The sequence below is a fragment of the Oncorhynchus mykiss genome, chromosome 14, assembly GCF_013265735.2.
Source record: "Oncorhynchus mykiss isolate Arlee chromosome 14, USDA_OmykA_1.1, whole genome shotgun sequence".
Lineage (NCBI taxonomy): Eukaryota > Metazoa > Chordata > Actinopteri > Salmoniformes > Salmonidae > Oncorhynchus > Oncorhynchus mykiss.
In genome coordinates, this window is record NC_048578.1 from 10,105,592 (window position 1) to 10,118,132 (window position 12,541).

The window sequence follows — 12,541 nt, forward strand, 5'->3', positions numbered from 1 at the left end:
CTGTCACACACTGAAGACCTATAGGTTCACCACTGTACTAACCTGTCACACTGGCCTATAGGTTCACCACTGTACTAACCTGTTACACACTGAAGGCCTATAGGTTCACCACTATACTAACCTGTTACACACTGAAGACCTATAGGTTCACCAATGTACTAACCTGTCACACACTGAAGACCTATAGGTTCTCCACTGTACTAACCTGTCACACACTGAAGACCTATAGGTTCACCACTATACTAACCTGTCACACACACTGAAGGCCTATAGGTTCTCCACTGTACTAACCTGTCACACACTGAAGACCTATAGGTTCACCAATGTACTAACCTGTCACACACTGAAGACCTATAGGTTCACCAATGTACTAACCTGTCACACACTGAAGACCTATAGGTTCTCCACTGTACTAACCTGTTACACACTGAAGACCTATAGGTTCACCACTATACTAACCTGTCACACACACTGAAGACCTATAGGTTCTCCACTGTACTAACCTGTCACACACTGAAGACCTATAGGTTCACCACTGTACTAACCTGTCACACACTGAAGACCTATAGGTTCACCACTGTACTAACCTGTTACACACTGAAGACCTATAGGTTCACCACTATACTAACCTGTCACACACTGAAGACCTATAGGTTCACCACTGTACTAACCTGTTACACACTGAAGACCTATAGGTTCACCACTATACTAACCTGTCACACACTGAAGACCTATAGGTCCTCCACTGCTATAATATATCTATAATAGATATAAAAGCTGTTAAGACACTGTATTCATGTTTCAAGAAAGGAGTATATAATATATTTGGCCTCGTAAATGGAAGCTGATAGTTTATTTTTTACTTGGCTGGTCTCAGGAAGAAATTACGAGTCCTCACTGTCCGAGAACGAGTTAAGACCAAGAACAAATGTATCCGACACAAGACCGAGACACTCAACATGTGGTCTTGAGACCGGTCCCTCATTTACACATCTGATTGTCCTTTTCTCTAACGATCTTTGCCCGCCCTTACTTCTCCACCACAGATCGCTTCTGGGACTTCCCCTGGTAGTTCAGAGCCATTTTGGTTTCCATGCCAGAGTACACTGCCACTCCTAGAAGAAGAAGGAGAGTTGGTCAGGATAGGCTCACACGCTGACCATCATTCAGACCCTCATTTGCATTAAACAATTGAGTTACCATAAATCTTCTGAGTATTCTTCAAGGTAGCGCCTTTCAGGAGGAGATTCTCTGGACCCAAAGACCTGAGGGACACCACACAAAGAAAAGAAAGTCACAAACCTTCTCCAAAAACACCAAGACCACTGCCTTCTCTTATAGCGGCACACTAGCGTTTGCTCTTGCCTAATACTATCAATGGATAACTGCAGTCTTGAGTTGACGTCTACTCTGCCCCAACTGTTCTTGTGAAGGACACAGAACGTCATCTTTTATAAGATCATTACAAAGCGGCCACGGTGACAAACGCTTCAGAGAGCACTTTGGAAGCGCTGCCCTGAGTCTGGGCCAAGTCCAGTATTACTTTCATGCTCGTTTGGAGTTATGGATCAATGAAATAATGATTTGATGGTTATACAAAAAGCGAAAAGACAAGAGTGCTTAAACGACTGTGCCTTCATTTCTTTTTTTAGACTGAGGTACGGGAGAAGGGGGTAACAAGGGCTAAGGGGGAACCGATAGGGGAGTGGCCAGAACGCTTACCTCACAGCAGGCTCCTGGTCATTCTTGTAGATGTGCATACGCCCCACAAACCTGTAGAAACACAGACCCTCATGAATGCCCTACCCAATGGCAGATGCTCTATTTGATCTCATCTCACAATGGAGCTGAATTGAATCAACTGTGCAATGGGCTAGAAATGGTCCATTTGAATATTCTCTGATATCAGAAAGAAACACACACTGATGAATAATACTATCCGCAGCACAGGGACTAGTCAGATGTAAAACTAATCACAATGCCATATGCTGATCACCAGGACTTTGCATAGACTGCACCAATTAAGAGCGAGCTAATATGATGGGTGGTTTGTCCGACAGCACGCTGGCACGGCAACTCTGTTTTATTGATTGCGAAAAGGAGCAGCATCTGGCGTCTTCAGTTCCTTAGGCTGTCTGAAACGTCACTGATGCATTTATGGCGCCAAATTGTACTGTAACGGCCGCTCCTTGGCCATAGGTGGCGCCAAACCAATAAGTCTCTGGAGAGACGCCAGCTGTTCAAACGACTGGGTCTGTTCCTCTATGCAGCACGGACCAAATCTAACTGAACCTTCCCTTCAATTGCTGGCCAGTCTCTTCCACCAATCAGGTTTACTAACAGTCCAACGTCGCTAATAATAACCTGTCAGAGAGCTAGAAAGCTTATAGCCTGCCAACACTCTACCTAATGACACTGTTGCTATCAAAATGTCATTGGGACATTCCCGATTGACAGTGGATTAAACTGACTAAAGCCCTACACCCTAACAAATCAGCGTGCACATGTTTTTACAGTCCAGGGACAGTTTTCACAAAGCCTCTCGTGTAGAAGTGCTGATCTATGATCAATATTGGCTTTCAGATCATCATTGTATAGACTGGGGGGGGGACTGATCCGAGATCAGCACTGCTACTCTCAGAGCTCTGCGTGAGGAACACGCGAGGACGACAGAGCCTACTTGTAGAGGTCAGGCTGCGGCTGCTCGCACTCCACGGTGGCACTGAGAGACTCCAGGCCCTTCTCTGTGTCTGGCACTGTGTAGTGTGTCTGAGAGAGAGAGAGAGAGAGAGAGAGATGACAGAGAGAGATCGAGAGAGAGAGAGAGAAAGTAAGTAAGTGAGTGCTGACTATTTCAGGTCATCACTGCAACCCACACACACATACACAGGCGCATGTAGTCACGCACTCTAACACACGTCGACGGGGCTGTAGTGGAGTGGGTCGAGAGCTTCGAGTTCCTCGGTGTCCACATCCCTAAGCAATTATCATGGCCCACACACACCCACACAGTTGTGACGAGGGCACAACGATGCCTCTTCCCCCTCAGGAGGCTGCAAAGATTTGGCATGGGCCCTCAGATCCTCAAAACGTTCTACAGCTGCACCATCGGGAGCATCTTGCCTGGACGTGTCACCGCTTGGTACGGCAACTGGCATCCGACCGCAAGGTGCTATACAGAGGGTAGTGTACGGCCCAGTACATCACTGGGGCCGAGCTCCCTGCCATTCAGGACGTCTATACCAGGCGGTGACAGAGGAAGGCCCTCAAAAAAACTGTTAAAGACTCCAGCCACAGACCATTCTCTCTGCTACCGCACGGCAAGCAGTACCAGTGCACCAAGTCTGGAAGTAACAGGACCCTGATAAGTTTCTACCCCCAAGCCATAAGACTGCTAATCAGAGGTCTACCTCGATTACCTGCATTGACCCTGTTCTGCACCGACTGAGTACACACACAGGACTCGACCCACAGTGACTGCTGCACTTTCTCTCTCGCTGCTCTTGTTTTGCTTAATAGGATGTCGGTGGGCGGAACTGGGAGGGTCATCAGTAAAATGGGACACTCCTGGGACTCTCCACGCAGACAGACTGTTTTTGGTTGTGGCATTTTGGGGCTTGTGTGTTCATTTGTTTTGGTACCTCTCAACACCCCTTATTATCACCATCTATGCACATCCACTCACTTACACTACTGACCACACACACACACACATTTTTACTTGGATATAGTTGACTTCATTTGATAAATATATATGTTTGTTATTTCTTTATCTCCGTGTTGTCTCCCTCTGTTACGGGCTACGAGACGTTTCGTAACACCACACATACTGACACCGACGCTCCAACACACACTTTCACATACGCTGAGACATACACCGTCTAATCTATTTCCATTTTTTACTCTGCATTGTTGGAAATGTACCCATAAGTAAAAATGTCACTGTTCGTCTACACCTGTTGTTTACAAAGCACGTGACGAATGCCTGGATTGAGAAAAGGAGTGGGAGTGACGGCAGATTGAAAGCGATGTCATGCCCCCACAGACCACACGCCTCAATGGCACCGTGACACTGGTGTTACTGTAGCAGCACTCCACCTTATGGTTGGACTCCCCGTCCAGACTGGCCGTGGTGACAAAGCAGGTCTCGTCCTCCCGGCTGGACTGCAGCAGGATGAGGTCACAGGGGAAGGTCTCATCCTCCACCACCTCCACCACATCCCCGACCTAGTGGAACATAGAACACGTAAGGAACGTAGAGGCGAGGCCCATCCCAAATCCACCAATAGTCCCCTGTGCACATGTGAAGGTCTGTGAAGATTATACCTGTCAAATCCACGCAGATCTACACAGTTCCAATGTGCATAGGGAGGTCTAGAGGTCAATTTGGGGTTGTAAATCTATACGTGACTGAAATACCATCCACCTTCCTTCATTCAGCATTACCTACTTGGGATTACCATACGGTACAGTAGAGCAACACTATCAAAAACACTGGAACATGCCAAAATGCCAACTACCTCTCCTTCCCCTCCACCCCGCCCGCGTCCCCAAGGGGATATTTATTTCTAGGGGACTTGGCAGAGGCGCAGCTTATCTGAAAAGCTACCTTGATCTTCTCGCTCTCCTTGCGTGCTCTCCGGCCGTCCTCCAGCACCGTCACCAGGTACTTATTCACCTCATTGTCTGCCTTGTGCCGCAGCCAGTCCTCATAGCCCTGAGAGAGATATGGGAGGGAGAGGGAGGAAGGGGGAGAAGGAGCGGGAGAGCGAGAGGGAGGAAGGGGGAGAAGGAGCGAGAGAGCGACACACACACACACACACACGTCTTTTTAGTACGGAACTGACTACAGGTCTGTGTTCACCTCGCCCAGTCTACAGAGAACCTCCCCTGGTGTCCCACTTCAAAGCCTGGATAAAGGCAGCAGCGTCGCTAGCTGCCATCAATGTGTCCCATATAGGAAGTCCACCCTCCATTGTGCATTTCAAAAAGCCCTAGCAGCAGGGCACCAGAAAAGCCAATCCCTAAAACAATACATCTAAAAAGCTGGAACACAGCTGCAGCAGTCAGAGACAATATACTAGAGACTGTCACACCATTTGGTCTCCAGACAACCGGCATTGACCCGCACGGCCAGCATTACTTCGGCTTTGACAAAAATAACAAAGCATTTGAAATGATTCAATATTTCAACCGCTAAAATATACGCATTTAAAGGGAAAGGTATGTTATTAAAAACGTGGAAGAGAGGAGGGAGAGATGTACAGAGGGGCTATACATTTAATTTATGTCATTTGTAGAATTGTAAAATGTGAAAGACCCCTTTAGAATGGGTATGTCCATTCTAGTAATTGTTATATTTCAAAGGGGGGGGGGGGGGGGGGGCAATGAATTCAAAATGGGGACAGTGTCTTACCTGTTTAATGGCTGTTACTGTGATGACGAAGAACAATGGCAGGCCACTAGTGACTGGGCTGGTGGGGGTGTCTACAATGACCTGTAGAACAGAATACCAGATACTTTATGTACTATACCATTCAGATAATAAAGCCTCATAAGACAAGATACTTTTCTATTAATAGGTCTAACAACGCTTCATTTATTTTTTTAAATCAAAACATAAAACAACCAATTGCAAAAATCACATCCTCCACCCTCCCCGCTGATTGGAGGACCTCAAGCAGGTATACTGTGAATGTGTGTATTCCAACCTTCAGATAACCACAGATCAACCCGTCTTTCCCAGTAAATCATCATTCTACCACTATTGACTAATGGCAAATGGTAGCCAAATCTACTCAGATTATTAGTGATTATCTCGCCTACAACGTAGCTAGGAGACTGTCTCAGGAGTGGTGCAGTGAAAGAGTCATTTCCAAGGCCATTTCTTAGACGAGAATACATTGTATGGAAGAAAAAAACAACATTGGACAGGTTACAACAGATTCTTCCGAGCACATGGGCGGGGGCACTCCCACATAAATACAGGTTGTAGTGCATGTCTGCCTGAGTATGCGCGTGCACGTGTGTGTGTGCGCCAGTCTCGGCTCCACAGCACCTAATCTCTCCTCTCTCCGTCCAACAGAGAGACATGGAGACATTTTGTACTGAGACAAAATAGGAGAAGAACCCAAGCAGCTTGGACCTGCAGGACACCTAATTAAGTGGGCCAGGGACACCGTGGTATTTAATCTAAAACCACACGGGGGCTGGTTCCTGCTGCCTGCCTGGTGCTGATGCCAACAGAACACGGAGCAGGCCCTGAGAGCCGTGCTGGACAGCAGGCCAGGGGCAGTACAGAAATCTGTGTGTGTGCGCGTACAGGAATCTGTGTGTGTGCACGTGTACAGGAATCTGGCCACTAATGAGCCTAGAGACCGAAAGCGGGCCTACACAGGGCCAGTCAGGTAATCCCAAGCAACTAGCAGCTCAGGAGCACAGAGACAAAAGCTTGACCTGCAAAAACAGCCCCCAACAACACGCAGCCTTTGTGTAATTGTGTGTGTACCCTCTTAATGCTGTCACAAGGCAGATTTACCCCCGCTCTCCTGATCCTGCAGCACGCCAGGGGCTTTCAGGAGACGCCAGAGGCTCCCACTGAGCAAGTGGCGCTTGTTACGGAACACACACACAGTTGTGCACACACGCGTATTTGGCATTCAGAGCATGAGCTGTACAAGATGTCCGATAGGTATCAGCTGAGGCAGGAGCCGTGTTGTGAGCCCTCTTTCAGGTGTTTCCCTGCTCACCTGTGAGAGGACTGACAATGAGGAAGTGAAAGAGAACTCGCTGCTCCCTCAGCAACACATCCTTCCGCGAACACACACGCAGCCAGCGTACTGAGCACTAAAGTATTTCAGCGCCGACTGCTGTGATTACAGTTAATAATTCAATTAGAAGGCCGAAATGGACTGGTGCACATTGAACCTTCAGCCAGAATGCAGAATCAGGGAAAACAGAGAACAGACTCTCCATTGTTTCTCTCCCCGGGAGTCAGTCAAAGAAAGGAGGGCGAATGTGAGAGTGAAACCGTCCTCTCCTCTCCTCTTCTGTAGCTCCAGGTGTTCCCGGACAGAAATAGAGGCCGCGAGAAGACTTTACTATAATGTGTGGAGCTGGGTTGACCCAGGTGGCAGGTCTCAGTGTTAGAGACTCCTCAGTGGACCAGCCGGTTCCCTCAGGTGGAGCACGAATTTTATTGAATACATCTCCCCTCTCACCTCTCCTGGCCCAGCCCGGACCCTCTCCACCCTCAGCAAGTCTATGCAGCTGTAACTAATGCTGCCCCCCAGGCAGGTGATCGATGTTGATAGGGGCGGTCGAAAGCGCATGTCGTTTTAATAAATTGATAAAAGCCCATCTGGAGGTAGGGAGTGGGGCTAGACGTGGCCAGTCCAGGCCGATTAAAGATATTAAAAGAGTGACTGGCTGTATTGCGGCTGAAAGTGCCGGGGACAGTATGTCCCCGACACGGTCAGTCCCACCCGACCGCAAGGCATGATTTGGTTCGCGCCACAATACTGCAGAGTGTGGCCACTACAGAGTGCACTATATCACACAAACACTCCACACCCATAGCCCCCCACCACCTGCTAACTTTTCCACAGCTGCTAACAAAATAAACACTGGACACCCACCCCAATGTTCCCCTAGTATTACCTGGGTGGGGGGGGGGGGGCTATTTCTCCTGAGCGTTGTTCACTTCCCCTCCCTCGTACATTTTCTACGCTCCACCAAACTTGAATGTCACACATTAATCACACAACTACAGACCATACCCCTGCAAATAACCACAAAATAACAGGCCCATTCCTCAACTTTTGACACACACACATATACATATATACATATATATATATATATATATATATACATATATATATATATATATATATACATATATATATACATATACATATATATATATATATATACATATATATACATACATATATATATATACATATATATACATACATATATATATATACATACACATATACATACACACATATATATATATATATATATATACACACACACACACACACACACTGCACCAAAACCCAAACCTAGTCATTTGATAGGAACGAGCATTCTGCTATAGGAGGACTCCTCCACCGAACTGACGGGTGGGTTAGATCTCTGACACTGATAAAGAGCCCTACATCTGAACAGGGAAGAAGTGTGTCAGTGTGAGTGACAGTCCCTCAGGTCCCAGGGCAGGGGAGGCAGGGGCCCTCTCTCCATCTCTCTCTCCAACCCCGCTCCCATTCCATCAGGAGGCAGGCAGCAAGGCATGCAGAGCTATTTAGAGGACAGTGGTGCTTTTTTCTATAGAGTCTATTTGAGGTTCTCATAAGTACAGGAGGGCTTCCTGGCTGCTTAAGTCAGCAGCGTAGAGAGATAGTAAGTCTCTCTCCCCGTTACTGATTGTCAAACAAAGCGAGATAGACAATCAGTAATGGAGAGAGAGCAAGAGACACACGCCGAGAGCGAGCGAGAGACACACACGCCGAGAGCGAGCGAGAGACACACACGCCGAGAGCGAGCGACACTCTGGGGCAGGTTTCTCTGTAGTCCACTTGCAGTCTGCGCTGGGAGCGCCGCGACGCTTGCCGAGCGAGAGGGCGAGCGAGCGACACTTGCCGAGCGAGCGACACTTGCCGAGCGAGCGACACTTGCCGAGCGAGCGACACTTGCCGAGCGAGAGGGCGAACGAGCGAGGGCGAGCGAGCGACACTTGCCGAGCGAGCGACACTTGCCGAGAGAGCGACACTTGCCGAGAGAGCGACACTTGCCGAGAGAGCGACACTTGCCGAGAGAGCGACACTTGCCGAGAGAGCGACACTTGCCGAGAGAGCGACACTTGCCGAGAGAGCGACACTTGCCGAGAGAGCGACACTTGCCGAGAGAGCGACACTTGCCGAGAGAGCGACACTTGCCGAGAGAGCGACACTTGCCGAGAGAGCGACACTTGCCGAGAGAGCGACACTTGCCGAGAGAGCGACACTTGCCGAGCGAGCGACACTTGCCGAGCGAGAGGGCGAACGAGCGAGGGCGAGAGAGCGTGGAGACGCTCGCCGAGGGCGAGAGAGCGACACTTGCCGAGCGAGCGACACTTGCCGAGCGAGCGACACTTGCCGAGAGAGCGACACTTGCCGAGAGAGCGACACTTGCCGAGAGAGCGACACTTGCCGAGAGAGCGACACTTGCCGAGAGAGCGACACTTGCCGAGAGAGCGACACTTGCCGAGAGAGCGACACTTGCCGAGAGAGCGACACTTGCCGAGAGAGCGACACTTGCCGAGAGAGCGACACTTGCCGAGAGAGCGACACTTGCCGAGAGAGCGACACTTGCCGAGAGAGCGACGCGTGGGCGAGAGAGCGTGGGCGAGAGAGCGTGGAGACGCTCGCCGAGGGCGAGAGAGCGTGGAGGAGCGAGTGTGAGAGCGTGGAGGAGAGAGCGTGGAGACGCTCGCCAAGGGCGAGAGAGCGTGGAGGAGAGAGTGTGAGAGCATGGAGAAGAGAGCGTGGAGACGCTCGCCGAGGGCGAGAGAGCGGAGAAGAGAGCGTGGAGATGCTCGCCGAGGGCGAGAGAGCGTGGAGGAGAGAGTGTGAGAGCGTGGAGGAGAGAGCGTGGAGACGCTCGCCGAGGGCGAGAGAGCGTGGAGGAGAGAGTGTGAGAGCATGGAGGAGAGAGCGTGGAGACGCTCGCCGAGGGCGTGGAGACGCTCGCCGAGGGCGTGGAGACGCTCGCCGAGGGCGTGGAGACGCTCGCCGAGGGCGAGAGCGTGGAGGAGAGAGCGTGAGAGCGTGGAGGAGAGAGCGTGGAGACGCTCGCCGAGGGCGAGAGAGCGTAGAGGAGAGGGCGAGAGAGCGTGGAGGAGAGGGCGAGAGAGCGTGGAGGAGAGGGCGAGAGAGCGTGGAGGAGAGGGCGAGAGAGCGTGGAGGAGAGGGCGAGAGAGCGTGGAGGAGAGGGCGAGAGAGCGTGGAGGAGAGGGCGAGAGAGCGTGGAGGAGAGGGCGAGAGAGCGTGGAGGAGAGGGCGAGAGAGCGTGGAGGAGAGGGCGAGAGAGCGTGGAGGAGAGGGCGAGAGAGCGTGGAGGAGAGAGCGAGAGAGCGTCGAGGAGAGAGCGTGGAGACGCTCGCCGAGGGCGTGGAGGAGAGAGCCTGGAGGAGAGAGCCTGGAGGAGAGAGCCTGGAGGAGAGAGCCTGGAGGAGAGAGCCTGGAGGAGAGAGCCTGGAGGAGAGAGCCTGGAGGAGAGAGCCTGGAGGAGAGAGCCTGGAGGAGAGAGCCTGGAGGAGAGAGCGTGGAGGAGAGAGCGTGGAGGAGAGAGCGTGGAGGAGAGAGCGTGGAGGAGAGAGCGTGGAGACGCTCGCAGAGGGCGTGGAGGAGAGAGCGTGGAGGAGAGAGCGTGGAGACGCTCGCCGAGGGCGAGAGACAGAGAAATAGACTTGCGACAGAGAGAAGAGCGACTCACTAACATGCTGATCTAACTAACATCCCAGGATAAATTAGCTAGCAACAGCAAGCTAGCTAGCTAAATTGACATACATTTATGCATTTCAACCTGTCCCCAAATGAATATAGTTGGTTGAGATATTTCCACCTGCGTGTCCTGATCGCGTCTGGTGTGGATGGACAAAATCAGCACGCACACGTGGGCACGTGAGCGGTCTGGTCAGCATGTTAGATAGAGGTAAAAGGAAAAAGAGGAGGGGGGGGGGTTTGTGTGTTTGGATTCTGTTGGCCCATTTGCATGAAGCCTCTGGGGAATTGAAAGGTGCAGGTGTGACAAGATGTGAAAGTGTGTGTGTGTGTGTGTGTGTAAGGCTGGATTAGTAGCGGACAACCACATACCAGGCTGGGAAAACAATGCGAGTGCGCGCGCAATCACCACACACAAACAACCTCTTACAAAATCATGACTCACACTTTTGCACATTTACGTTGCAAATGCTCCTTCAAATCTAACTTGAACACACTATGCTGATTTACCACACACTCCAGTACATCCACTGTACACACAGTACACCAAGATGAACCCACTGATACACTACTCAAACAGGTAAAGGTCACAGTGAATAAAAGAACAGGAGGCAGCTGAGGAGATGATTGGACTACAGGAAAAGGAGGTTTAAGCACGCCCCCATTCTCATCGACGGGGCTGCAGTGGAGCAGGTTGAGAGCTTCAAGTTCATTGGTGTCCACATCACCAACAAACTAACATGGTCCAAGCACACCAAGACAGTTGTGAAGAGGGCACGACAACACCTATTCCCCCTCAGGAGACTGAAAAGATTTGGCATGGGTCTAAGATCCTCAAAAAGGTTATTCCGCTGCACCATCGAGAGCATCCTGACTGGTTGCATCACTGCCTGGTATGGCAACTGCTTGGCCTCAGACTGCAAGGTACTACAGAGGGTGGTGCGAACAGCCCAGTACTTCACTGGGGCCAAGCTTCCTGCCATCCAGGACCTCTATACCAGGCGGTGTCAGAGGAAGGCCCTAAAAATTGTCAAAGACTCCAGCCACCCTAGTCATAGACTATTCTCTCTGCTACCGCATGGCAAGCAGCACCGGAGCGCCAAGTTCTAGGTTCAAGAGGCTTCTAAACAGCTTCAAACCCCCAAGCCATAAGACCTGAACATCTATCAAATGGCTAGCCAGACTCTTTATGTTGAGCCCCCCCCCCCCCACCTCTTTTACACTGCTGCTACCCTCCGTTGTTATCATCTATGCAGTCACTTTAATAACTCTACCTACATGTAAATATTACCTTAACAAACCGGTGCCCCCGCACATTGACTCTGTACCGGTACCCCGCTGTATATAGTCTGTTTGTATTGTTATTTTACTGCTGCTCTTTAATGACTTCTTTTATTTCTTATCTGTATTTTTTTTTTAAACTGCATTGATGGTTAGAGGCTCGTAAGGAAGAATTTCACTGTAAGGTCTACACCTGTTGTATATGAATCATCAAATTTGATTATGCCACTGAAGACAGCAGAGGCGATGAACTGTTGCCAATTGACTAACAAGTTCAGAGTTCAGGACTACAGCATCTCACCCACCCTTTGCCTGCTGCTTCCCAGATCCCATTAGTCCTAGTTCCTTCTGGTTCTTCCAATGGAATTGAGCCAAAATAGTCCCCATGGGGGTTCCAGTGGAATTGCCATGCCAGTTGTCTGACAGGAACATCAGTGACTACTGGTAGGCCACTGTATTTATACCAGCTAGCCCTCCGTATGCTGAGCCTGGGCTGTTTAGACTTTTAGTTTAAGTTACGGTTGCTAGAGAGAGAGGTGGTTAGTTTCCATCTCAGGTCAGGAGGGGGAAGAGAAAGAGAGAAAGAAAAAGAGAGCGAGGGGGAAGGAAGAGCAGATTGATGGAGGGGGAGCAACATCGCTGGGCAGATCTCTGAGCCTGATAGAGGAGAGGTAGAGGAACAGAGTGGTATGACCGTGAGCACCAAGCCGAGGGATAAACATGTCACCCAGTGCTTTGGCTCAGCCCACTCTCACTTTCCACTCAGCAGT

At 50.2% G+C, this 12,541-nt stretch overlaps 1 protein-coding gene across 10 annotated transcripts in view; it reads right to left on the reverse strand.

Moving 5' to 3' along the window:
• LOC110488757 (phospholipid-transporting ATPase 11C) overlaps window positions 1–12,541 on the reverse strand; it is a 73,843-nt gene that overhangs the window by 22,790 nt on the left and 38,512 nt on the right. For all 10 annotated transcript variants that reach the window (XR_005035919.1, XR_005035917.1, XR_005035918.1 and 7 more), the window contains 7 exons: window positions 5,417–5,497; window positions 4,610–4,717; window positions 4,099–4,227; window positions 2,681–2,769; window positions 1,723–1,773; window positions 1,201–1,265; window positions 1,034–1,115 (listed from right to left, as the gene is read on the reverse strand). Coding sequence is in view for 6 of the 10 variants with exons in the window: in XM_036942912.1 (XP_036798807.1) it covers window positions 1,034–1,115; window positions 1,201–1,265; window positions 1,723–1,773; window positions 2,681–2,769; window positions 4,099–4,227; window positions 4,610–4,717; window positions 5,417–5,497 (605 nt within the window). In the remaining 4 variants the exon portion in view is untranslated. The remainder of the gene's footprint in view (window positions 1–1,033; window positions 1,116–1,200; window positions 1,266–1,722; window positions 1,774–2,680; window positions 2,770–4,098; window positions 4,228–4,609; window positions 4,718–5,416; window positions 5,498–12,541) is intronic.